The following is a 23,663-nucleotide window of genomic DNA, read 5'->3' on the forward strand; positions in this document are numbered from 1 at the left end:
GCCTGTTCTGCTCCCCACTCTGTCTCTGGTGAATCCTCTCACCCACCACACCTCTGGCCTGTACCCCAGTTCTGTAAGCATAAATAAATAAATCTTGAGAGAAAAAATATAGGATAAAGACAAAAAGTATTACTTTTGTCATGGAACTAATAATAACCAATGCCAATGGATACTCTGGAGACCAAAGAGACTTTAAAGATCATTGGGTCTAAACCCTTTATTTTACAGAAAAGGAAACAAAGGTAAAACTATGAATGTATGGTCTTAAGACAAATCTAACATGCCACAATATACACATAGTAGTTTTAATGTGAAAGTAATGCTTTCCTCAAAAATTATAAAATAAAATTGACACTCCAGAAAAATGGGTCTAATTTTTTCTATCACTTATTCCTGGGGATATGCAATTTGAGAAACATAACACAAGACAGCCTATTGATTAGATTAGAAAGTAGTAAAAGGACAATAACTGACTACTGATAATGCACTATGTTACAACCTTCCTAAAATACAAATAAACCTGATATTTGCTTTTGGCGTCCAACAGGAGACAATAAGAACCAGTATTGAAAAGTGAGATAACCATTCATTGTTTCTTCCCTGCAAATGACAACAGAAACCCTAACCATATTACATAAAGGCTCTGATCTACTTGATACATGTACTCTAGCAGTAGAAAATAAAGGAAAGTCTTTGTTTCTGCACAGTAGGAAATTGCCTAATCTAGAGGGGCATATGCAAATTAAAATGCATGAAAATAGTACAAAAAATGGTAAGGAGAAATTAGAAATTATACTATTTTAAGGTTTTTCCCAGGATATATGAAGTTGTGTGGTACTTTTAACGGAATACTGTGATAAATTAAAGACGTATACTGTAAAAGAAAAAAAGGAAGAAAGAAATAGACTAATCTTAATCTGATTTCTCAAGTAGGTTTCTCTATTTAAGGAGAAGCAGAAACAATTTAGGTGTTCCAATCCATTTGGCATTTCTATTTCTCAAAGCAAATAAGTAAGAAAGCATTGTAATTTATATGCTGACATCTTGTGAATTTTGTTGTTATGAGTTTGTCATGTTTGAGAAACTAATAAGTCCAAGTTTCAGAAATAGCAAAGTTAAGGAATAGTAATATGATCAAACTATAGCCACCTGATAAAAATCCTTCCAATAATACCCAACCTTATCCTTCTATTACGTGATATCTTTACGATTAAGCAAAACAAGGATGCATTTTCCAGATGTGAATATATAATCTGGCTAATTATGCTTTATTAAAGTGGTAACCTTAAATACAAGGTACACTGTAAAAACAACTTCCCCACATCACCTCACATAATGAATATAGAACTCTAGGTTTAAGAGTGAGTACATCCACCCCAATGGCGTCCACAGGGAAGATTTATGCAAGGAAACCGTCAAGTTACCTTAAAAGAAGGCTTAACGTGACACCACTGAAAAATGGTACCAATCAAATCTAGTCTGTAAGTCAGTTTATATTTGCCTCCCATGTATTATTGTGCATTCAAAAGGAACACATGCATTACAAATTGCAATATTTTATTTTACATTCAAAAAGAACCACTTGATTATCTTAAAGAAAAAAGAAAAATATCACTGTATGTTAGGCTCTATTTATTCTGAACGCCAAAACTTAATCACTTACCTCTGTTAGCACATCAGCCAGATCAGCATGAACTTTAGTTCGTAGAGATGTTCTAGCCACATCTAAGAGGATTTCTCTTTTCATCTCTGTTTCAATTTTAACTTCTTCCAAAACTTCAAGTGCTTTAACCTTTGCTGCTTCAAATCCTTCAGCTATTATTCTAGGGTGCAGGCCCTATTACATCAACATAAAGCTATAAATTATAAAGTACATCATCAAAAGTAAAAGCAACTGTCCTCTTCTATAAATAGGCATGCCCCATACAGGTAATAATAGCTACATTGATGCCACTAAATGTATTATGCAATTTTTTTAAAGATTTATTTATTTATGCATACATAACTGGGGTACAGGCCAGAGGTATAGAGGTGTAGGTGAGAGGATTCATCAGAAACAGAGCGAGGAACAGAACAGGCATATCGAAGAAACACACTGCTGAGGGGAGCAGCGGGTGGGTCAGGAGAGGTCTGCCGCGCCTTGTGGTCACCTCCCGGGCAGGCGGGGATCGAACTCTTGCTGTAGTAGCCTTAGTTTCTTAGTGCTGTGCTTTAACCTGCTGAGCCACCAGGGAGGGCCCTGTATTATGTAATTTATAAAAGTCATTTTGCAGTGCTTCATTTTATTTTCTCAAGTTTTAGGTGATTTTATGTTTCTCCTCAGGGTTTTGCAAATCATTTCAAAGATTGGAAGATTATAATATGAATAATTGCAAAGATTTAAATTTCAAATCTCACTCCTCTCCCACTTCAAAATGAAAGGTTTCTGGCTTTTCATTTTTCTTCCATGTCTTTACTTCCCTATATACAGAGAATATAATTATTTTGTGAGGAAAAAAATTTCATGTCTTGATAGCAATGTTTAAACTCCTAAATTGCTATGTTAGACCTAAAAAAGTCATTTCAAAGCAATACATGAATTTCACAATTTCCATAAAGTATTCTTCATGTTAACATTTCTGAATTGTTTCCTTTTATTTATATCTCAAGCTTACAACAGTTTAGAACATTAAATTTCTTGTCTATTTAAGATGCTCCTTGAAGATGAAAGCCCTGATCTTACAGGATAGAATTTGGCACTTTACTGACCTTTTTTTGTTGTTGTTGTTGTTCATTTTCAAACTTACAGGAAAATTCTCATTTTCAAACTTACAAAAACTACAAAAGTGCTTTTAACTTCTAAAAATTGTGATGTGTTATTGTCAAGTGGTGCCCTTCTAATGGGCACAAAAGACTTTTAATGCTAAGGGGAAAGTCCAGTACAGATTTTTGAGAAAAAACAGACACCACCTTCACCAAATGCTCAAAGTTAATATCACAGTAATGGGACAGATAGACATCACATGCCCCCTGACAAGCTGTACTAAGAACACAATAGAACTTCTCTGGTATTCCTGCCAAAAGTTCATAACTTGTGTAATCAGGAGGAAACTGACAAACCCAAATTGAGGATCTTTCTACAAAATAATTGGCCTATGCTCTATTAGCAGCAATGTCATAAAACACAAAAGATGGCTCAGGAACAATCCCAGCTTAAAGGAGACTAAAGGAACAGTACATGAAACTACATTTTCTTCTATTATAGGACACTTGGATCAAATGATGACATTTGAATAAAATCTGAAAATTACATAATCGTACTTTATCAATGTGTCAATGTTAATATGAATTTCCTTGTTTTGATCATCAAGCCGTGGTTATATGAAAGAATTCTCTGATTTTAAAAACTATACATTGTGGGCCCTCCCTGGTGGCTCAACAGGTTAGGATGCAGCACTGCAAGGTAGCCACGGCCACTTCACTGAAAGTTTGGTCCTTGGTCCCAGAGTTGACCCACATGGCACAGCAAACCACTCCTGACCCGCCCACTGCTCCCCACAGCAGTGTACTTCAATGATCTGCCTGCTCTGCCACTCACTATGTCTCTGGTGAATCCTCTTACCATCCTGCACCTCAGGCCTGTACCCCAGTTCTCTATGCATAATCTTAAAAAAAAATACACACTGAAATATTTTTATCATCATGCCCATCATTCCATTCACTAAAAATTACTACATATGTACATTATGTATATACATATATATCTCTGGAAAAGAAATGCTATTCTTTGGAAAATTCCTGCAGCTTTTCTGTGGCTCTCATATAATAACAAAATAACTTTTTCAAATCAGTATCATTTATTCTAAAATGTACACATTTATTGGAAGTTAGAGCTAGGTCTCATTTATTACCTTCTTTCATTTCTTCACATCAATCTGATAGTAATTTTTAAAAGTTGACATTTACTGAGCATTTGTGCCAGACACTATTCTAAATGGCTTTACATATATTATCTAACTTAGCCCTCTCAATACCATAAAGTAGGTGTTGTTATTATTGCTTTTTTTTTACAGAAGAAGAAATTGAGGCTTAAAAGGAAAATATAATTTGCCTTAGATAAACTGACTGGCAAGATTTAACCCTGTAAGACGTGACTCCTGTGTTAATGTAAGACATAGCCTGTGTTAATTATCATTTTAAAAACACTTCTTCATTCTAGGACCTCACAATTTCTCACCTGGAGTACTCTCAGAACCTTCTGCCTTGAATCTCTCAAAATTGTTTCCCAAATATTTAAAATGCATATCTGACCACACTATTCATTAATGTATTCAGATTTTTGCATAATACACTATATGCCTTTCATGATGTGGTTACCAACTACTTACTTCTCAGACTAATCACTGCTGTCTGCACCACTTTACACAATGCCAGCAACCGAACTACTTATAGCTCAACATACTTTTGATGTTGCTTCTCCTCCTCTGTGCCTCTATTCATGCTGTTTCTTCTAACTGCAATGCCATTTTCCTATTCCTCTCTTGTCTAGCTTACTTCTCCTCATCTTAGATTTAGTCTGGGTCTTATTTCCTCCAGAAAGACTAGTTTAGGATACCCACTTTTCTTAGTGTTTCTGCAATACCTACTCCACAGTTTCATATTTCTGTTAACATTTGTAGCATCTCTCCCTTCCTGAATTTCTTTCTTCTTAATCCACCCCTAATTTTGTTTAAATATTTCTCTTCCTCCAGTGTTTCAAAAGAAGCTGACCCTAAACCTAGTTTAAGAGTTGAATCCTAGTAGATTAAGTCAGTTCCTCTAAAAACTCTTAATGAGCTGGGATGGGCTAAGACTAAGGTTGGCCCAATCATTTAAAGAAAGAATTTAGATTTCATAGATGGGTGAATGGTTTTTTCAATTGCTGTCCTGCCAAGCATTTTGAAGGGAAGCAGAGAGACTTCTCACAGAAGTAGAACCTTACATTCAGGATGGAACTAAAAACTTAAGTGGAAGAGGTGAGAGACAGATAGTATATGAACACCTGATGAGAGTGAATTTTCTAATCACCCAAGCCTGGAAACACATCTTTTCTGTGTTCAATTATGTGAGATAATTTTTTAATTGTTAAGTGACTTTTAGCTGAGTTTTTACTGTTTACAGCCAAAAGCATCCTAAGAGAAGTTATTAAACAGATAACTCCCAGTACTAAATGAAATACATAGTAAAATTTTATAAGAAAATATAAAACTAGGAAGGGCGGTAAATTCACAATGTGGAAAAGCTTTGATAGTTCTTTATTTGAAGATGCATAATTTAGGGGTCTCTGGTGGCACAGGTAAAGGCACCATCAAGCTATTGCCAGCCAAAGCAGCATGGGTTCAATTACCAGACAGCCAGGAAGAGAACCCACATGGCCTCTCCTGTCTCACCTTCTGCACCCCTCAGCAGTGTATTTCAGTAGATCTTCCTTTTCTGCTCCCCACTCTCTCTAGTGAACACTCTCTCTCTCACACACACATACATACACACACACACCACCCACACATCTCCAGCCTCTACCCCAGTTCTTATATGCATAAATAAATAAACCTTTTTTTAAAAGGTGCATAATTTAATGTCAACTTTATCAGAGATGTTTTCTTTCTTATACCATTACTCAGGGCTACCAGGGTAACTTTTCTAATCTTAAATATTTCATTTTTAAAAAGAGAAATAATTTCAATAATAGGCTTATTTTAGCAAAAGAAGTTCATTTTTTCCTCTATAATTGTCAAAATATATATTGATAAAAATTAACTTTTACCCTTTAATATAAACCAGTTTACCAGTTAAAAAAAAAAAGGCTTTCAAACAAGACTTGCCATTCAAAACAAGTATCACATAAGTGTGAATTCCGTGAAATTCTAATACCTCAGAAATGTAAAGGTCAGCTTGTTTTAGTAACTCTCCAATAATTAGAACATTTGAAGTAGTTCCATCTCCTGTAATATCATCCTGAGCTGTTGCCACTTTTGCTATCAAGGAAGCTGTTGGGTGTTGAATTTGCTGGGGAAAATAAGCAACAGATTAAAAAGAGAGAGAAAGTGAGATAAAGAAATAGTCTACCCAAAACAAGATGACCTAAGGGTCATTTGTAAAATTAAGAAATGAAATGGGCTTCATTCTACAAGTTCACAAGTTTTGTATTATCAGTACTAAATAAATGTTAAGACCAACATTTAATAACTGAGAATTAATGAGGTTTGAACATTTTACAATAGCATTTGCTTCAAAATGTAATGACATTTCCAAAATAAGATTAAATCTCAAATATTTACTAAAATTGCAAAAGATTTTTATATTTTCCCATGATTACAAAGAACATAACAGTATATCTTTAAAAGATATAATTAGTTTGCAAAGGTCCCTAAACTACTACTTGGATTATATACAAAGATTTGAAAACATTTTGTTGACGTTTAATCCAACAAATATATGCCGTGACTGCAGTATTTAGGCTGACAGCCTTGGTTTAAAGATATTGTTACTGTAACAGGGCCTTCCCTGGTGGCACAATGGGTTAAACCACAACACTGTGGAGTTATCTGCAGTGGATGCAGTTTGAGTTCCATCCCCAGCCAGGGAGCCCGCATGGGCATAGGCATGGGTATGGGTATGGCATGCCAGACCTCTCCTGACCTGCCCACTGCTCCCCTCAGCAGCGTATATCAGTGGGTATCAGTGGGTCTGCCTGTTTTGTTCTCCACTCTCCTCGCACCTTGGCCTGTACCCCAGTTCTTATATGTATAAATAAATACATTAAAAAAGATACTGTAACAAATTGTACAATGTTCTTAATTAAGCCTCATCTAGGTGTATTCAAGTCAGCAACATCGCTCACCATTTCATGGAGTAGCACATTGCCGTCTTTGGTGAGTTTGATATCACCTGCACCAGATACAAGCCTGTTCAGGAAACAGTGATCTTATTAAGCTCATGTGGCAGGAATCAAGGAAGACACTCCTGTACTTACTCCACTATCCTTATTTAATAAGAGAACGATGCTCTGAAAATGTCCGTCCCCACTTACCCCTTACCAATGGGGAGATAACATCATAATTAATTACCATTTGCAGCCCACATAATAACTTTTCCCTAGATGGACTGATGTGGCAAATTCATTCTAAATGAAGTATCTACACATTTAAGATCAGAGCAGTTAATGAGTAATAACCAGTGGTTTGGTCAAAGAATAATCCAATTCTATAAACCACAATTTTGTTAATTTGCTTCAGGTTTTTATCCTGGTGAAATGTTAACACTCGTTCACACAACTTAGTTCATCCCTGTATTTGATGGTCTAATGGTCAAGTAATGGTTCTTGAATCTACCCTCTCCCTTCATTTTCACTGTCATCAGCATTTCTAGTACGGACTACTAAGCCCTCTCTGGAGCTGAATCTACCCTCCACACTCAATTTCTCTCTCAGTTCCCGATCAAAAATCTTTCAAAGGTTTTTATGTTGTCATCACTGTCAAGGTAAAATTATCATCCCAACTCCCCCACCATCTCCCCCTCAAACCCCCCCTCCCCCCCCCACAAACACACACAATAGCACGTTCATCTGTACTAGATCTAAACTGTATCTAGGTCTTCTGAGTTTAAGCAGCATACCTAGTACAATACACTCTTGTACTGTTAATACTACTTTGCTCACTCCTGAGACAGTACCTATGCCATCTCTATTCTGACATCCTTTTTCATCCTCATCTCTTTCCCTCGCCCTCTTCAGAAGAGCACAACGGTGCTAAGTAAAATCTATGTTGAAAGGACAAACTGTAAGAAACGCAGGCAGAGAGCATTCGAGTAACTTGCCGAAATACCTACAGCTACATCTTGGGTTTGAATCCGTACCTGCCAGGCTCCACTGCTTTTACCCTTCCCAATACAGCACACTTTCAAACAAAAATTAAATTAAGGGCACATGCAGGGGAGTCAAATGGCTTGTGTTTCTTAGGAGACACTGAATGAACTAACTTAAATGACCCCTAGCAAAAAAAAGCAGGGATAGAGGAGGTGCCACAGCTTCACTTGTAAGGTTCTTTGCTCATTCTCCCCCGCCAAGCTAGAGATGACCTCAGGGCAAGAATGAGAAAGAGGGCATCCAGACCCAGAAGTGCGTCCACATCGCTCCAATCTATTTGCGGAATCTGTACAGAGCGCGCCCAAACAACAACAAACACCCGGCGCCCTAACAGCCATTCCAACCGCCTTCTCACATTTTCATGGTGCCCTTAGGACCCAAATTGGTCCGCAATACATTCTGCAGCCCTCGGGCGGCGCATATATTGATAGCCAAGGCCGCCTGGGCCCGCGCCACCTCAGCCTTGGAGTTAGCCGCTTTGATCGCGGCCATAGCAGGAGGGCAGCAAGCGCGGACCGCAGCCAAATACAGCCTCAGTCGCAGTTCTAAAAGAAACCGGTCGCCGAGGCGCACGCTCCTGAGTATCAGCCAATCATCGTTAGGACAGGAAGTGACGTGATTGGACATCGACACGACGGGAGCCAGAAACGCCTTGGGTCTGGCCTCAAAGATGGCGTCCTCCGCCTCTGCTCGGGCATCAGCGGGGAAGAGAGGAGTGAATCAGGATGAACTCCGGCGGTTAATGAAGGAGAAGCAGCGTTTGAGCACCAATCGGAAACGGATAGAATCTCCATTCGCCAAGTACAACCGTTTGGGGCATCTGAGTTGTGCCCTTTGTAACGCGCCGGTTAAGAACGAGCTCCTGTGGCAGACGCACGTCCTGGGAAAGCAACATCGGGAGAAACTGGCCGAGTTGAAAGGCGCAAAGGAAGCCATCCAAGGTCGCTCCGCTAGCGCAAGGCCTCAGTACGTCAAGAGGAAGGCTCCCGACGCAGACAGCCAAGATGCCAAAAAAGCAAAGGCCTGTCCGGTGCCCCAGGTACAGCCCTCCACATCCGGTTTGTCCAACTTTGACAAAGCGGGAAAGGACTCCACAAAAGCGACCCTCAACAAGCCTTCGGCTCTGGGTTTACTCCCTGATTATGATGAGGAGGAGGAAGAAGAGGAGGAGGGAGGAGAAGGAAAAAAGGGGGAAGCGAGCAAATTGCCAACCGATCCACAGGGCAAGGAACACTCAGTTTCCTCGCGCGAGGCAACAAATAATAAACTGCCAAGCGACTTCTTGGATACAAATCCTCCTAAGGCCCCTTTAATTCCTCACTCGGGGTCAATAGAGAAAGCAGAAATACACGAAAAAATCGTGGAGAGGAAAGAAAACACCGCGGAAGCATTGCCGGAAGGTTTTTTTGATGACCCTGAGATAGATGCGAGGGTACGAAAGGTTGATGCCCCCAAGGATCAGATGGACAAAGAGTGGGACGAATTTCAGAAAGCTATGAGACAAGTCAACACTATCTCCGAAGCCATAGTTGCTGAAGAAGATGAGGAGGGACGGTTGGACCGGCAGATTGGGGAGATTGATGAGCAGATAGAGTGTTACCGGCGAGTTGAAAAGCTGCGGAATCGTCAGGATGAAATAAAAAATAAACTTAAAGAGGTTCTAACCATTAAAGAACTGCAGAAAAAGGAAGAGGAGAATGTTGACAGTGATGATGAGGGAGAACTACAGGATTTGTTGTCTCAGGATTGGCGGGTGAAAGGGGCTTTGTTATAGTGTTAAAAAAGTGTTCTCTTAATATGATTACTACATACCTGGCATTTGTTAACCTATCTGGGTTGTTGAAATACAATGAGCCTGTAAGGGACTGCAGTTTGGAAATTTCTGAGGTAATGTTTTGGAAATTTTTGAAATCTTATATACTGAAACACCAATTTTTTGTTTTTTACATATTTACAGATTTGAGTGTATAATTTTGAGTTGTAAAGTTTGCAAGCTATAAATGTTGTACAAAGTTAAATATATATTTACTTAAGTAAGTTTGTTTTGAAATTTATTATATATACATAGAAGTCAGACCAAGAGACAAGCTTTTTAGATGAATACCAAGTGTACTGTGGGGATATTTATGGCTTTTTCCTTTTCAGAATGTCCTAGATCAAACCCAAAGGGTTTGAGATACTTTTTGTGGGTTGGGGTTTTGTTAAGGGCACTTCTCATAAGCATCTAAGTCAGTCTGAGCTAATCAGCTAGGTAACTGGGTATTTGGTTTCAAAAACAGGCTTTCTGGGGGGAAAAAAGATGTGCAAATATGACTGGCTTCCTTACTCCAGAGTTTCTCTTGGTTAAACTGGTGATTCTCAGGTATAGGTGCTAATGGAGATCACCTATGAAACATTCAAAAATGTCCACCTGAAATCACTTAAGAATCTTTTAAGAAAATGAGCCCTGTCAATAGAAAGATTCAGTAAATCTGTAGTTGTCCCTAGGCATCTGTATTTTGAAAGCTTCCCAGGTTATTCTAATATGTATGTATCAAAGTTGAGGAGCTGCTGCCCTAAATCCATTTGGTATTTTTCATGTTTTTTGTCTTTAAATTATATACTCCATATGCTTATTGTCTGTCTTGTATAAAATATACTTTTATTTATCCCAGCCAGTCAAGTTTTACAACATTCTATGGTAAGTTAGGGGTTTATAGTTACAAGTTCTACTTATTGTAGGAAGGTTAAGTTTTCTGTTCTCAGCAGTAACGACTGACGTGTGCCCATCCTTTGTCATTTTAAGTCACTACTTCTCCCTTGGAAATAGAGGTATCCAAAAAGGAAAAAGGAGAGCAAAGTGTTTAAGGGGTAGAAATGCATACAGCATATTCAAATAAAAGTGATCAGTAGTAATAGCTGAAACTTAAAAGTAGTTCTTACAGTATAGGCAGGTAGGGTTCTAAGTGTTTTATGGAAATTGAGTCCAGTTTCTCTAAAGCTCAGGTTTTATGCAGGAGAGACACAAAGTATGTAAAAGCCTTGATTGCTAGATGAAAGAATTCCTGAAGGCAATGTGAGAAAAATGTGAGATTAAATTACATTAAATAGAATGGAATGAACAAGAGAGGAGAAAAAAGTGGGGAGACTTAATTGGAAACTTTTTTTTTAAAAGCCTGGTCACTTATGGATTAAGTAAGTAGATATGGATTAAGAAAAAATGAATAAGCAATGTCACAGAAAGAGCAAACAGTTTAGAATGGAAGAAGAAAAACTGAATTCCAAAAAAGATGGAATTCAAGGAGTTGGGGTTTTTAATTGCCAATAGACAAAAAGTCATCTAAGACTTTGAGTGATTGCCTATTCTGCTCCTTTGGCACAATGTCTTTTCCTTCCTGATCTACCATTGGAAATAGTTACTCCGTTTGGTAATGTAGAGGACATTCCTTCCTCAAATATATAAATGCATACTTTTTTTTTTAATCATTATTTTATTATCTCAAAATGTGAGAAGGTACGAAGGTAGGCTTGAATGTGAGCCCAGTTTTACAATGGCCTAAGATGCTACGCTAATGATCTCAAGGAGCACTGTTCATTTAAAATACAGTGCAAGCCAGCCCTCCTTGGTGGCGCAGCGGGTTAAAACACAGCACTGAGAAGCTAAAGCCACTTCAGCATGAGTTCGATCCCCACCCCGGAGGTGACCTACATGGCATGGCAGGCCTCTCCTGGCCTGCCAACTGCTCCCCCTCAGCAGTGTACTTCATCAGTCTGCCTGTTCTCCCCACTCTGTCTGGTGAATCCTCTCACCGCCCCTGTGCCTCTGGCCTGTACCCCAGTTCTGTGTGCATAAAGAAATAAATCTTTAAAAAAAAATACAGTGCAAGCTATATAAATATTTTAAATGTTCTAATAGGCACATGAAAAAAGTAAAAAGAAATGTGAAATGAGTTATAATGTATTTTACTAAATCTAGTATTTCCCAAATATTAATGTCTTAACATGCAATCTGTTTAAACTATTTTTGGGGTTCCACATTTTTAAATCTTGGTTGTATGTAACATCACATCTTAGTTTGGATTGGCTATATTTCAACCAGTCACTAGTCTTATGTGATTAATGGCAATCATAAAGGATAGAGCACAGTTAAAAAGAAAGATATGCAAGTGATAAAATAAAACCTGTTCAGGAGGTAGTGAGCAGACCAGCCTATCTAGAGTGTTCATTCCTGACAACAGTGATTGAAAAGGTAGATGGTGAACCATTCTGGAGTGTTTTGAATGCTCTAAGGGTTCAAGCTGTCTGTAAATTCTGGTATCCTCGAGGTTGTTAAGTCCTTAATGGTATCATTGCTAAAGAACTTAAGGAATGACTGGTATGTATTGCTACAAATAGAAAGCTTTCATTGGCCAAAAAATCTTCAAAATCAACTCCTGCTCCTCTGAACCCCAAAGCATGAGGGATGCCACTCTCACCACAGCTCAGTGAATCCTTGAATCCGAGATTGATCGAGTTATAGGGGCTAGTGGACATGTCCTGATCTTATATTGGAAAGCTGTTTTATGCCTCTTTGAACTGAATCAAATTGGTTTTGACAGATGACTAAAGTTTTGTTACTTTTTACCTAAAGTTTTGCCCAGAATAGTTCTAGTTTAACTTTGACTCTCCCTTGCACTCTCAAATGTTCTTTTTTGGAAAGATATTTACATGAAAGTTTGATGTGAAGGAAGACCAATTTCTAATACAAAATGAAATTTCCAGGTATTGATACACCAGTTGACTACTGTGTTGAGTAAATTTCCCTAAGTTTTCTATTTAGGGATGGGAGCTAGATAGATGACTTTAGATTGCTTTTTAATTCTAAGAACCCAGTAGCCTGAATGATAATAAGTTAGATGCTTTCAGTTCAGAAAGGAAAAAAAAGTCCTTTAACTTGCTATCTATTTTCTTTCTACACTTCCTCTTCAATGATCTCATTCATTCCTGTGGGCTTAAATATCAACATCTATGTTGATTCCCAATTTACAGCCCCAGTCTTGACCTTTCTCTTTAGAGTCATCCTGTATTACATCCTGCATTTATCCCCCAAATCTAAATTATTAAGTCCTGGCAGCTGTACATTTAAAATATGCCCACTCATTCTAGCCACCGACATCTCTTGCATTAATTGTTGCCTATTCCATTGGCCCCTACTTTAGCCATAATCTATTATCAACAAAACTGATCTTTTAAAAATTTGGATCAAGTCACTGGTTGCTTAAAACTGGTCATTGTAGGCTTCCACCATACTGATGGGAAAACTTATAATAGTGCTCAGTGGCTGCTAATTCCAGTGTCTGCTACTTCTGAACTGATGTCCATAAGCCCCTTTAAAGGGAATTTGAGGGCCAGGAGAGCATACTGCTCCATGTGGAAATTAATTGGTAGCGATCAGGAATTCTAACCTGACCTGGTCACATTTTTAATTTTTAGGAGAAATTTTAAATACTTTGTGGATTAATATAATCTATAGGCCCCCACGTTGGAACTCTTCTGCTCCTTTATCCTCTATGTCCTGGTTCTCACTTGCTAACTTTCTGTTCCTCAAACATGCCATTTTCCGCCCGAGTAGGCCTTGTATTTCCCACTGCTTAAAACCTGTCTTCAAATAACTAGGAAATTTTCTCATTCAGTTCTCAGCTTTAATGTCGTGTTCTCAGATGGTAATTGTCATCCCCCCACCTCTCTATGAATTTATTAAGCTTATTTCTATCTTAAATTGGCTTGCTTATCTTTACATGAAGTATGTTTCTCCCCCCCAGAATATAACCTCCACAAGGGCAAGGAGCTTATCTATTCACAAGCAAAAATAATCAAAGACATAATAGGGCTTGATAAATATCTGTTAAACAGGCCCTCCCTGGTGGCGCAGCGGGTTAAAGCACAGCACTGAGAATCTGAAGCCACTTCCTCATGAGTTCGATTCCTGCCTCCAGCCTGCCCCGGAGGAGACCACATGGCGAGCCAGACCTCTCCTGGCCCGCCCGCTGCTTCCCTCAGCAGTGTACTTCGTAGATCTGCCTATTCTGCTCCCCACTCTGTCTCTGGTGAAGCCTCTCACCGCCCCTGAGCCTCTGGCCTGTACCCCAGTTCTGTATGCACAAATAAATAAATAAATCTTTAAAAAAAATATCTGTTAAACAAGTAAGTTGCTCAAAATATAAAATAGTGTGCATTCCTGGTAACCTAGGGAGTTTAAGTCTCAGTGCTATCACTGCTATGGCTTGAGTTTGATCCCAGACCAGGGAGCTGAACTGCATCTGGCACAGCAGACCTCTCCTGTGCTCCCCTTAACAGTGTATTTTAGTAAATCCTCCTGTTCTGTTCCCCTGTTCTGTTCCCTACTCTGTCTCTGGTGAATCTTCTCACCCACCCGCACCTCTGGCCTGCACTCTAGTTCACCGATGCAAAAGTAATTTTTTTAAAAAAATGGTAAAATACCCAGCTGGCTTACAGGAGACAGAGCCAGAACAAAAGCTCAATAGCTTAAGCAGATACATCTTTTCTGCTTGTGTCTCCTTTCTCTGGCACATGAAATCCTTGCCTATTCTGAGATTAGTAGCGCCGGAAGATAGTCACAAAAGTCTAGAGAGTAAGGGGCATCCTCCACATTTAGCAGCTAATAATTCCTCATAACACTAAACAAGCAAAGAAGTATGTCCATATGTCAACTGGAGCTAGTGGGCAACCCTGATTGCCCAGAGGCCTTTTAAGTGGAGAAAAGGAATAAAGTGATTCAGTAACAGCAAGATCAAAGAGTCATAAGTACACATCACCTCCCAGATGCCCTCAGCCCTCAGTCCCCACCTCCTGCCATCACCATTTCACTTGGCTCACACCTCCTGTCACTTGGCAGTCAAAGCTATTTCAGAATCAGTCTTTGCACACAGCCACCTTCATTGAAATCACGCCCAGTATCTCAGAGGAGAAAAGGAGTTCCAGCTGGCTGCACCTCCATTTTGCTAATAGCATTTGGCGGGCTTCAAGTGCACTTGGGAGCCAGCGGTCACTTTTGGGGAAATCTGGAGAATCAGGTTGATTGGGTGGTTGATGATGATGGTGTGTGTGTGTGTGTTGGTTGGTTGTTGTTTTGCTAAATGTGCTTATAATAGAATATTAACTAAGCCAGGTTATCAGGTTATTTTTAATAATAGCTATCATTTACTGAATACTATGCTAGGGCTTGACATATACCATGTCTAATCCTCACACCAACCCAGTAAAGTATATAATGTCTTCATTTTACAGATGCAGAAACTCATGCTCAAGAAAAAATCAATGTGCTCAAGGCAACAATCTCAAAGTCCTTGTCCTTGCTCTTTCCCTGCATTATTATTAAACATATATTTGCATAATGAGTATTTTTTAATCAACATTCTCATCTGTTTTCTTCATCTCAACACCCCTAGAGAAGTAAGACAATGAACATCATCTCCATTTTAGACACCTAATGACTTATCTGAGGTCATTATTTGGTAAGGTCAACTTATTTGCTAAAGTGAAACTAGAAGTAACATGATTCCTGGTCCAGCATATGTACAATTTTTTAACGTCCAGATGGAGAAAAATGGGAGGGAGTCCCCTCCAATAGCAAGAATTAAGATTAGAGAATTTTACTGTCAGTGAAGGGAACTGAGTGCTGTTCAAAGACCTTGACAGGGTTGGGAAGCCATATTTCTTGAAGTTATTAGAGTCTTTCCACACTGCCCTGCATTCCCCACCTTTTACCAACAATAAATGTTGACTCAGGCCTCCCTGGTGACTACGGGTTAAGTTTCAGCACTATCATTCCTATGACCTGAGTTTGATCCCCACATGACACAGCAGACCTCTCCTGTCTCTCCTGCTGCTCCCCTCAGCAGTGTATTTCAGTCAGTCTTCCTGTTCTGCTCCTCACTTTGTCTCTAGTGAATCCTCTCACCCCTTGCATTTCCGACCTCTACCCCAGTTCTTCTACACATAAATAAATAGTTAGTCCTTACTGGTTTCTGATGGGAGCGAGAACAATGACTTCAGTTCTGATAATCCGTTCAGCTGGGAAACAATAGTTAATAGTCTATCACTTTCTCTCTTTTCTTTTTTAGTCTATCACTTTCTAACAGTATGTCCTGAGGTCATTCCTTCACCCCCAGTTTCAACTATAAAGCTGGGAGAGTAATAATTTCTACTGAAAGGATTAAATCAATTAAGTACATGTAAGTACTTCTATTATAGCATGTGGCTTTAATCACTGTTAGCTTTTAAAAAACAAAACAAAAGCACACCCAATGATTTCCTGGACTTGAGACTGACACCTGAAATCTACAGCAGGAAGAAGGCCATGTGGAACTGAGCTTTTCACCAGTGACTTCTGATGCTAACTGTGGACAGTATCAGAATTGAGTTAAATGATTGGATACCTGCTGCTGTTGCAGAATTGCCTGTTTAAGGCAATCTCACACATCTGGTGTGAGAAGTACTACTAATTACTATTAATAGTAACACCAATGCCATTACTATTCATGATATTACTAAGTTATTATTGCTAATATTCAGACCCAATTGTGTCTGAAAATGTAGTAACATAGAAAAAGACAATTTTTCCATCATAACCCTCGAGGCAGGAGAAGGTGGGCACAGTGGCTGCATGGTGGGAAGACTTCAGTCATAGGGCTTGGGTGGAAGGAGAGAAGAGAGTAGGGGCTCTCCTGGTACCAAGGAAATGGAACGAAGAACATGACAAATAGGAAGTGTTTGCCCCAGTCTTCATCCCTGCCACCATTCCAAAAGTAAACATCTAGCCATCAACTTAACCCATCAACCAGCTCTGCGACTGATAGAGACAGACTTATGTTGGTTTCCCAAACAGGTTCATGTCTTTATCAAATAAATCTCCCCCTTGAAAGTTATTCACTTGCCTCCTAAAATTATTAATTTGAAATTAATTTGCTCCTTACAAAATACAACAACCGGGCCCTCCCTGGTTGCAAACAGGTTAGGACACAGCACTGCAAGCTAGCTACAGCCACTCCAGTGAGAGTTCAATCCCCAGCCTGGAGGTGACCCACATGGCTCAGCAGACCTCTCTTGTCTCTCCTGCTGCTCCCCTCAGCAGTGTAATTTATTAATCTGCCTGTTCTGCTCCCCACCCTGTCTCTGTTGAATCCTCTCACCACCCTTGCACTTCTGGCCTGCACACCAGTATTGTATGCATAAATAAAGAAATCTATTTAAAAATATACAACTACCATGACTTCACAGTAGAAAACCCAACCTAGAAGTTCAGGGAAGCATTCAGCAACCCAGAGTCTCTCTCACACCACATGTAGGACCTTAGCTCGGTTCTCAACCCTGCGCTGACTCTGTGCCATGGATCTACTGGTCCCAAAGGTACATTGACCCCTCTGCTCTCTCCTACCTCATCCTGACAGCTGCAGCACAAAGATATTTAAAAGAAAAAACCAACCTCCACTGTCTTTACTGAGAACGAAGGAGCCACAGGCTGATTTGAAGCACTACATCTTCCTACAGCTGTTTGTTCCCTTTTAAATATTTATCCTAGCAAAAGTCACCACTGTTTTTTACAACTTATTTTAATGGTGTGACTGCTAGCAATTCAAACCATAAAATTGGCTCAGTGCTGAGGTTTATGATTCATAGATCAGAAATGATTAAAAAAGAGAATCCACTGAGCTCAAGCTAGCCACACAAGTGCCCTATACCCTCTCTGGAAAGGTGTGATGACTTTTCCCTAGTCCTTCTTTGTGGCTTCCTGGTTTCCATGGTGCAAAGCATAAAATGCTGACTAGAATTTCCCTTGATTATTATTATTTTTTTTTCTGAACAATCCTGATGAGTCTAAAGTTGGAAGTCAGGTATGCTACAGTCAAAAATGGCAAGGCAGATGCTCTGAGAGGCTCACAACAGAATCAGCACCTTGGAGGATTTAGGTCAAGGTCTGAGGGAAGAGCTTCATTACAGGACTTTGAATAGCTAGAAATAGGAGAGATCTGCTTTTCTTCTAGAAGGTAGTTCTTGGATCAAGGAATGGCTTTGAGAAGTCATTTAAAAGCTCTCCCGGCCCTCCTTGGTGGCACAGCGGGATAAAGCACAGCACTAAGAAGCTAAAGTCACTTCAGCATGAGTTCGATTCCCGCCTGCCCCGGAGGTGACCACATGGCGTGGCAGACCGCTCCTGACCCGCCCGCTGCTCCCCTCAGCAGTGTCCTTCATCGATCTGCCTGTTCTGTTCCCCACTCTGTTTCTGGTGAATCCTCTCACTGCCCCTGCACCTCTGTCCTGTACCCCAGCTCTGTATGAATAAACAAATAAATCTTTAAAAAAAAAAGTTCGTTTAGACCCTCCCTGGTGGTACAAGAGGTTAAAGCACAACACTGGGAAGAAGCTGGCACCAGCCTCTTCAGCGAGAGTTTGACCCTGGCCAGGGAGGTGGCCCATATGCACAGCAGAGCTTTCCTGTCTTGCCCATTGCACCCCTCAGCAGTGTACCTTGTTGATCTGCCTGTTCTGTCCCCCACTCTGTCTCTGGCGAATCCTCTCACTTTCCCTGCACCTCTGGTCTGTACCCTAGTTATGTATGTATAAATAAATAATCATTAAAAAAATGCTTTCCCTCTAAAAATTGCACTCACACACAAATATATAAAATCTCAAGTGGTTCAAGGACAACCCTGAATCCTTGCATAGTTCCCAAGGGAGTCCAAGGGTCTCAGGCTATGTGTTTCTGAGTCCTAGGGCAAGGTAGGGTCAATTAGTCAGCTTCAGGGTGGTGAACACAGGGACTTTGGGAGAGTTAAAAGAGGCTTTTGGATCCTCCCTGGTGGCACAACAGGTTAAAGCACAGCACTATGAAGCTATCCACAGCTAATGCAGCATGAGTTTGATCCCCCACAAGGGGGGGTGACCCACATGCACAGCAGACTTCTCCTGACCTGCCCACTGCTCCCCTCAGCAGTGTATTTCAGTACATCTGCCTGTTCTGCTCTCAACTCTGTCCCTGCTGAATTCTCTCATCTCCCCCTGCTCCTCTGACCTGTACCCCAGTTCTTATGCATAAATAAATAAATCTTAAAAAAAAAAAGAGGCTTCTGAGATAAATTCCAAGAGGTGCTAACCAAACATAACCCAGAGATGAGGTCTGAAATTCAGGAGGGTTAGTGGGAGCAGTAAATTTTAAGGTTAAGGCTAATGAGGTCAGTAAATTTTAAGAAACCTTGGGCAGGGGAAGTGATCTCTAAGCTAAGAGCTGGGAAAATGTGCACAGCTACACAGAGAAGTACAGCCTCTAGGAGAAAAAGCCAATCACAGAACAGGAAAATGAGATTTTAGTATAAAGAGAACAGGTTTCATTAGACCCTAGACACAGGCCTGTTCCGTTTCTTTACCCCTCTCAGGTACACATACCTGGCAGTTCTTGCTTTTGTTCTTTCCTCTAAATAATTTCGTGGAACAAAGTAGGCTTCTCTCTGAGAAGCCTTATCTGAAGAAGTCCGTGGATTCCGTTTTATGACTTTGTGGGACAAGAACCTGTGGTGGTTCAAGGGCAAAACCAGTAGCACCCATGGGCTTCCTTACTACTTCCACTGTTCCCACACAAGCCGCCCCCATTTCTTCTCTATTGTTTTCATTCACAGTAGGCACTAACTCATCTCCCAATTTCTCTACACAGCAGCCATGGGATAAGCCATGGTGTTTAAACCTAAGACAGATGTTACTTCTCTGCTTAGTGCAATCCATTAACTTCCCTTTTCACCTCCAAGAAAAGCCAGCATCTTTATAAGGGCTTATAAAGAATCCTCAGGACCTGTTTCCAAAGACCCTGCTGACCTCATCTCCATCTCTTCCCAACCTTAACTTCTGTGGCTCTACTCAGTCACACCATTCTCCTTGCTGACTCCCAACACAATAGACAACCCTTCATCAACCCTTCATCTCCACGTGGCTTTCTCCTTCACTCTTTTTACTCATTTGTCACTTTATCCCTGAGGACTTCCTGACCATTGCATTTAAAACCAAGCCAGAATCACCACCCTGACCCTTCCTGGAACCTCCTATCCTCCTCTTCCGCCTTGTTTTCTCCATAACACTTATCATCATCTTACATACTGTGCATTTTTACATACTAGCTTATTCTCTTGTTCCCATGCTAATGTGTTAGTTCCATCAGAACAGAATTGGTTGGTTGTTTTTTTTTTTTTCCCACAGATATCTTTAGTTATCGAAATAGTGCCTGACACAGAGTAGACACTTAAATACTTGACTGATGATTGACTGAATGATTTAACTCTGCAGTGATATGAATATACTCAATTTGGGGGAATGGAGGGATGTACATTTATGGAAATACTTCTAAGTGCCAAGTAGCTTGCAAGTTTAATCAGACATCTCACTTAGTTAGCGCACAATCCTAAGAGGTATTTTTATCTTCGTGAAAACAGAAGCCCAGAAAACAGATAAGATTTACAGTCAGTGGTGAACATAACTCAAACATAAGTCTGTGTGATTCCCAAGACCTGCTATTCCCAACTCACATTTCTTCATTCTGCTTGGTAGCAGTTCCACTTCTGTGAGGAAATGCAAATGCCAAACTTCACCAATTTCACAGTAGGAGTCTCAGTCAAAGAGATCATAAGGTGTTCTGGGAGCTCCAATTAAGCAAAACAAACATTAAAAGCCTAAATCTTTTTGCTAATTTATATCAAACATTGTCAAAGAACTGCAATAAATACCCTTCGGAGGGGGCTTATCATTTTCAGAGTTACATGCATTCTATTCACTCATGACTTTCAATCATTTCTCATTAATATTAGGTGATGCCTACGACGATGTGATGGAACTGTTCTAGGCATTGAAGATAAAAAATGCTTATAGCACAGATGCCACCTGCCACAGACAGGTTTGAAGTCTTGTGCAGTGTGCCTTGTAGAAATACAATGTAAGTCAGACATGCAGTTTTATATAATCTAGCCCACCACATTTTCTTTTTTTTTTTTAAAGATTTATTTATTTATGCATACAGGCCAGAGATGCAGGGGCAGTGAGAGGATTCACCAGAGACAGGGTGGGGAGCAGAACAGGCAGATTGACAAGTACACTGCCAGGGGAGCTGTGGGCGGGTCAGGAGAGGTCTGCCGCGCCATGCGGTTGCCTCCTGAGGTGGGATCGAACTCATGCTTAAGTGACTTTAGCTTCTTTAACCTTTAGCTGTGTGCTGTGCTTTAACATGCTGCACCACCAGGGAGGGCCGCATTTTCAAAAAAATGAAAACAAGCATTTGAGATTAATTTTAACAATATATCTTTATTTAATTCCACAAACTTGAAATGTTACTTTAACATATAATCAATATAAATACACTACCAAATGAAATACTTGACAATTATTTTGATTACACATTTTTATTTTTATTTATGCATATTAAAACTGGGATGTAGGCCAGAGGTGCAGGGGTAAAAGGATTCACCAGAGACAGAGTGGGGAGCAGAACAGGCAGATCTACTGAAATACACTGCTGAGGGGTGCATTGGGGTTAGGAGACAGGAGAGGTCTGCTGCACCATGTAGGTCAGCTCCCTCGCTGAGGATCTAACTCTCCTTGCAGGGGCTGGGGCTAGCTTGATAAGCCCTGAGACTTTAACCCCTGCAGGGGTAACCAGGGTGGCCATGGTTACACATCTTTAAAAGGTGTGTATTTTATACTTGTATGTCAGTTTGGACTAGGCACATTTCAAGTGCTCCGTAGCTTATGTGCTAGTGGTGGTGACAGCACAGATTAGGGAACAGGAGAAATAGTCAAGGGAATTTTCAAAATGATGTGTAAATGCAGTTACAGAGATGTGTTCAGGATCATTCAACTGCCAGTAACATTCAGGGGCCTTCCATTCCCACAGACCATGTTCATCCTGTGAGACATTACACTTTGCTCTACTTCAAGCAGTGGGATTGTGATTGACTTCAGCCAACTAAACCCAATATATCCCAAACAATTCATCTCTTACCCCAAATACCTCCTCTCCACTTCTCATTTTCTATTTCAGTTGATGACACTATATGAATCACTTGAGTCATTCTCATCTCATTTCTATGTAAATAAGCACTTTATCTAGAAAAGAATTTAAAATCTAAATGCCTGCTAAATATGCACCCTCTACCCCCAACGAATTTAGCTTGTTCAGGACACTTTCACCTCTTACATGAGTAATTTACAAAAAAAAACCTTAGTGCGTTCCCTTGCCTCAATCTCTCCTACCCTGCTTCAAATAGCAATTACTATTCCAGAAGATGCTTCAAAGCTACCCATTCTCTACTTAAGAAAGGCAAAGCTATTTTCCATAAAGTACGAAATTCCTTCCAGAATCTGATCTTTGCTTATTGCTTCTGTAACATGGTGGTCCCTAGGAAAAGGGGAAGTTCCAGGTTCCCTGCCCCACCCAGAAGGAGGGTGGAGCTGAGCAGAGAAAAAAGAGGAAAGAGAAGAAGAGAAAGAAGTTGGGTGGAGAACAGGAAAGAGACCCGAGGAGGCCACATGGAGCAGCAAGCATGTGAAGAAGAAGCCGTGCTTGTTTCCTAAACCCGGACTGGTTAAGGCAGATGTGGGTGAGATACCTGTAGGGAGGTGACTATGGCAGTGTTTATATTGATTTTGATTTTGCTCTTGTCCTCCCAGACCCTTTTCCATGGGTCCCGGCCAGAAGGTGCTTTAGTCTTTGTGGCAGGCTTTCAGGCCTTGCTTTGGGCCAATCCCTTTTGGGTTGACTTTTGCCCACGAGGGGATGGGTAACTTCAGGTGTTTAATTTAGAAGTTATATTCTTTGTGCTCCGTATTGTATATTTACTGTATTAAAGTCCCTTTTCATTAAAGCTTTATATATTTTGTCTTGACGGCGGATGAACCCACTTAGAGCAGGCAGGTTTGGGGCTTGAGGGGTGTCCCTGTCTCCCTGTCCTGGAACAGATTTGGTGTCCTGGAACATATTTGGCGTCCGCCTGTAACAGTTCTAACAATGCCCCAATTTTCTGATGTTCCTAGGCCCCGAATAAGTTGAAATACCGTCTCTGAACCTGCTACTCTTTTGTAAAAAGTTATCCTAACAGTTCAAAAAGCTGACTTGATTTTACACGACCCATGAAACAAAATCCTCTCCCCATAACTTCTTTACCTATCCAATTCAATATTTACTATTTACTGCCTGCTAAGCACAGTGCAAACAAGACAGAGGGAATGCAGGAAAAAAATGGGTGAATGACCCGATTTTTGCTTTCTGCGCCTACATCCATAGGAACCGGCTAATGATTATTAACACTGAGAAAATCTCGGGGAAGGGGTGTCCTTGGAAATTCTGGCGCGGTTGCAAGCGGGGGCACCAACACGTCTTTATATCTCTGCTTTCCGGGGTAGGGTCGAGACAGCAGAGAGAACGCCAAACCCTCTTTGCAACCAGGAGCCTAGGGGCTCCCAAGCCTGAATTCTACCCAGAGCCACGTGGCAGGCGGTGGTGCTGGGAGGGGACCGTGGGAGGCGGGGACAGCTCGAGCAGCGAGGACCTGGACCTTTGCGCTTGCGCGCCGCCTCCAGCTCAGAGACCCGGCTTTAAAGAGACAGGCGCTACAACCGTCGTGGGCTGCCGGTGGCCTTTGGGCGCCGGGTCCCGGGGCCTGTGGAGTGTAACGGAACCCGGAAGGCAGGTGAGAGGCGGCACAGGCGGGAAGAGCAGTGGGGAGGGAGGCGGCTCGCGGTCCGGGGATCGGCGCGGCCCTCGATCCGG

The 23,663-nt window shown here is 40.7% G+C and overlaps 3 protein-coding genes across 4 annotated transcripts in view; 2 read left to right on the plus strand and 1 right to left on the minus strand.

The window, feature by feature from the left end:
- CCT6B (chaperonin containing TCP1, subunit 6B (zeta 2)) overlaps window positions 1–8,374 on the minus strand; it is a 23,599-nt gene extending 15,225 nt beyond the window's left edge. Inside the window, exons 1-4 of one of the 2 annotated variants that reach the window (XM_004684901.2) lie at window positions 8,238–8,374; window positions 6,860–6,923; window positions 5,890–6,024; window positions 1,664–1,837 (exon numbers count right to left, since the gene is read on the minus strand). In XM_004684901.2, coding sequence (XP_004684958.1) covers window positions 1,664–1,837; window positions 5,890–6,024; window positions 6,860–6,923; window positions 8,238–8,374 — 510 coding nt within the window. The remainder of the gene's footprint in view (window positions 1–1,663; window positions 1,838–5,889; window positions 6,025–6,859; window positions 6,924–8,237) is intronic. The other variant, XM_004684902.2, reaches the window with a different exon arrangement.
- Window positions 8,375–8,546: 172 nt separating this feature from the next.
- On the plus strand, window positions 8,547–11,516 carry ZNF830 (zinc finger protein 830). The gene has a single exon (XM_012725987.1). It carries the CDS (start codon window positions 8,553–8,555, stop codon window positions 9,654–9,656), a length of 1,104 nt encoding a protein of 367 aa, XP_012581441.1. The 5' UTR covers window positions 8,547–8,552; the 3' UTR covers window positions 9,657–11,516.
- Window positions 11,517–23,459: 11,943 nt separating this feature from the next.
- The window catches only part of LIG3 (ligase III, DNA, ATP-dependent), a 22,507-nt gene continuing 22,303 nt past the window's right edge, over window positions 23,460–23,663 (plus strand). The window contains exon 1 of the mRNA XM_004684904.2: window positions 23,460–23,583. The gene's annotated coding sequence lies outside the window, so the exon portion shown is untranslated. The remainder of the gene's footprint in view (window positions 23,584–23,663) is intronic.

The sequence above is a fragment of the Condylura cristata genome, unplaced genomic scaffold (genome assembly GCF_000260355.1).
Source record: "Condylura cristata isolate star-nosed mole 26May11 unplaced genomic scaffold, ConCri1.0 scaffold00017, whole genome shotgun sequence".
Taxonomy (NCBI): Eukaryota; Metazoa; Chordata; class Mammalia; order Eulipotyphla; family Talpidae; genus Condylura; species Condylura cristata.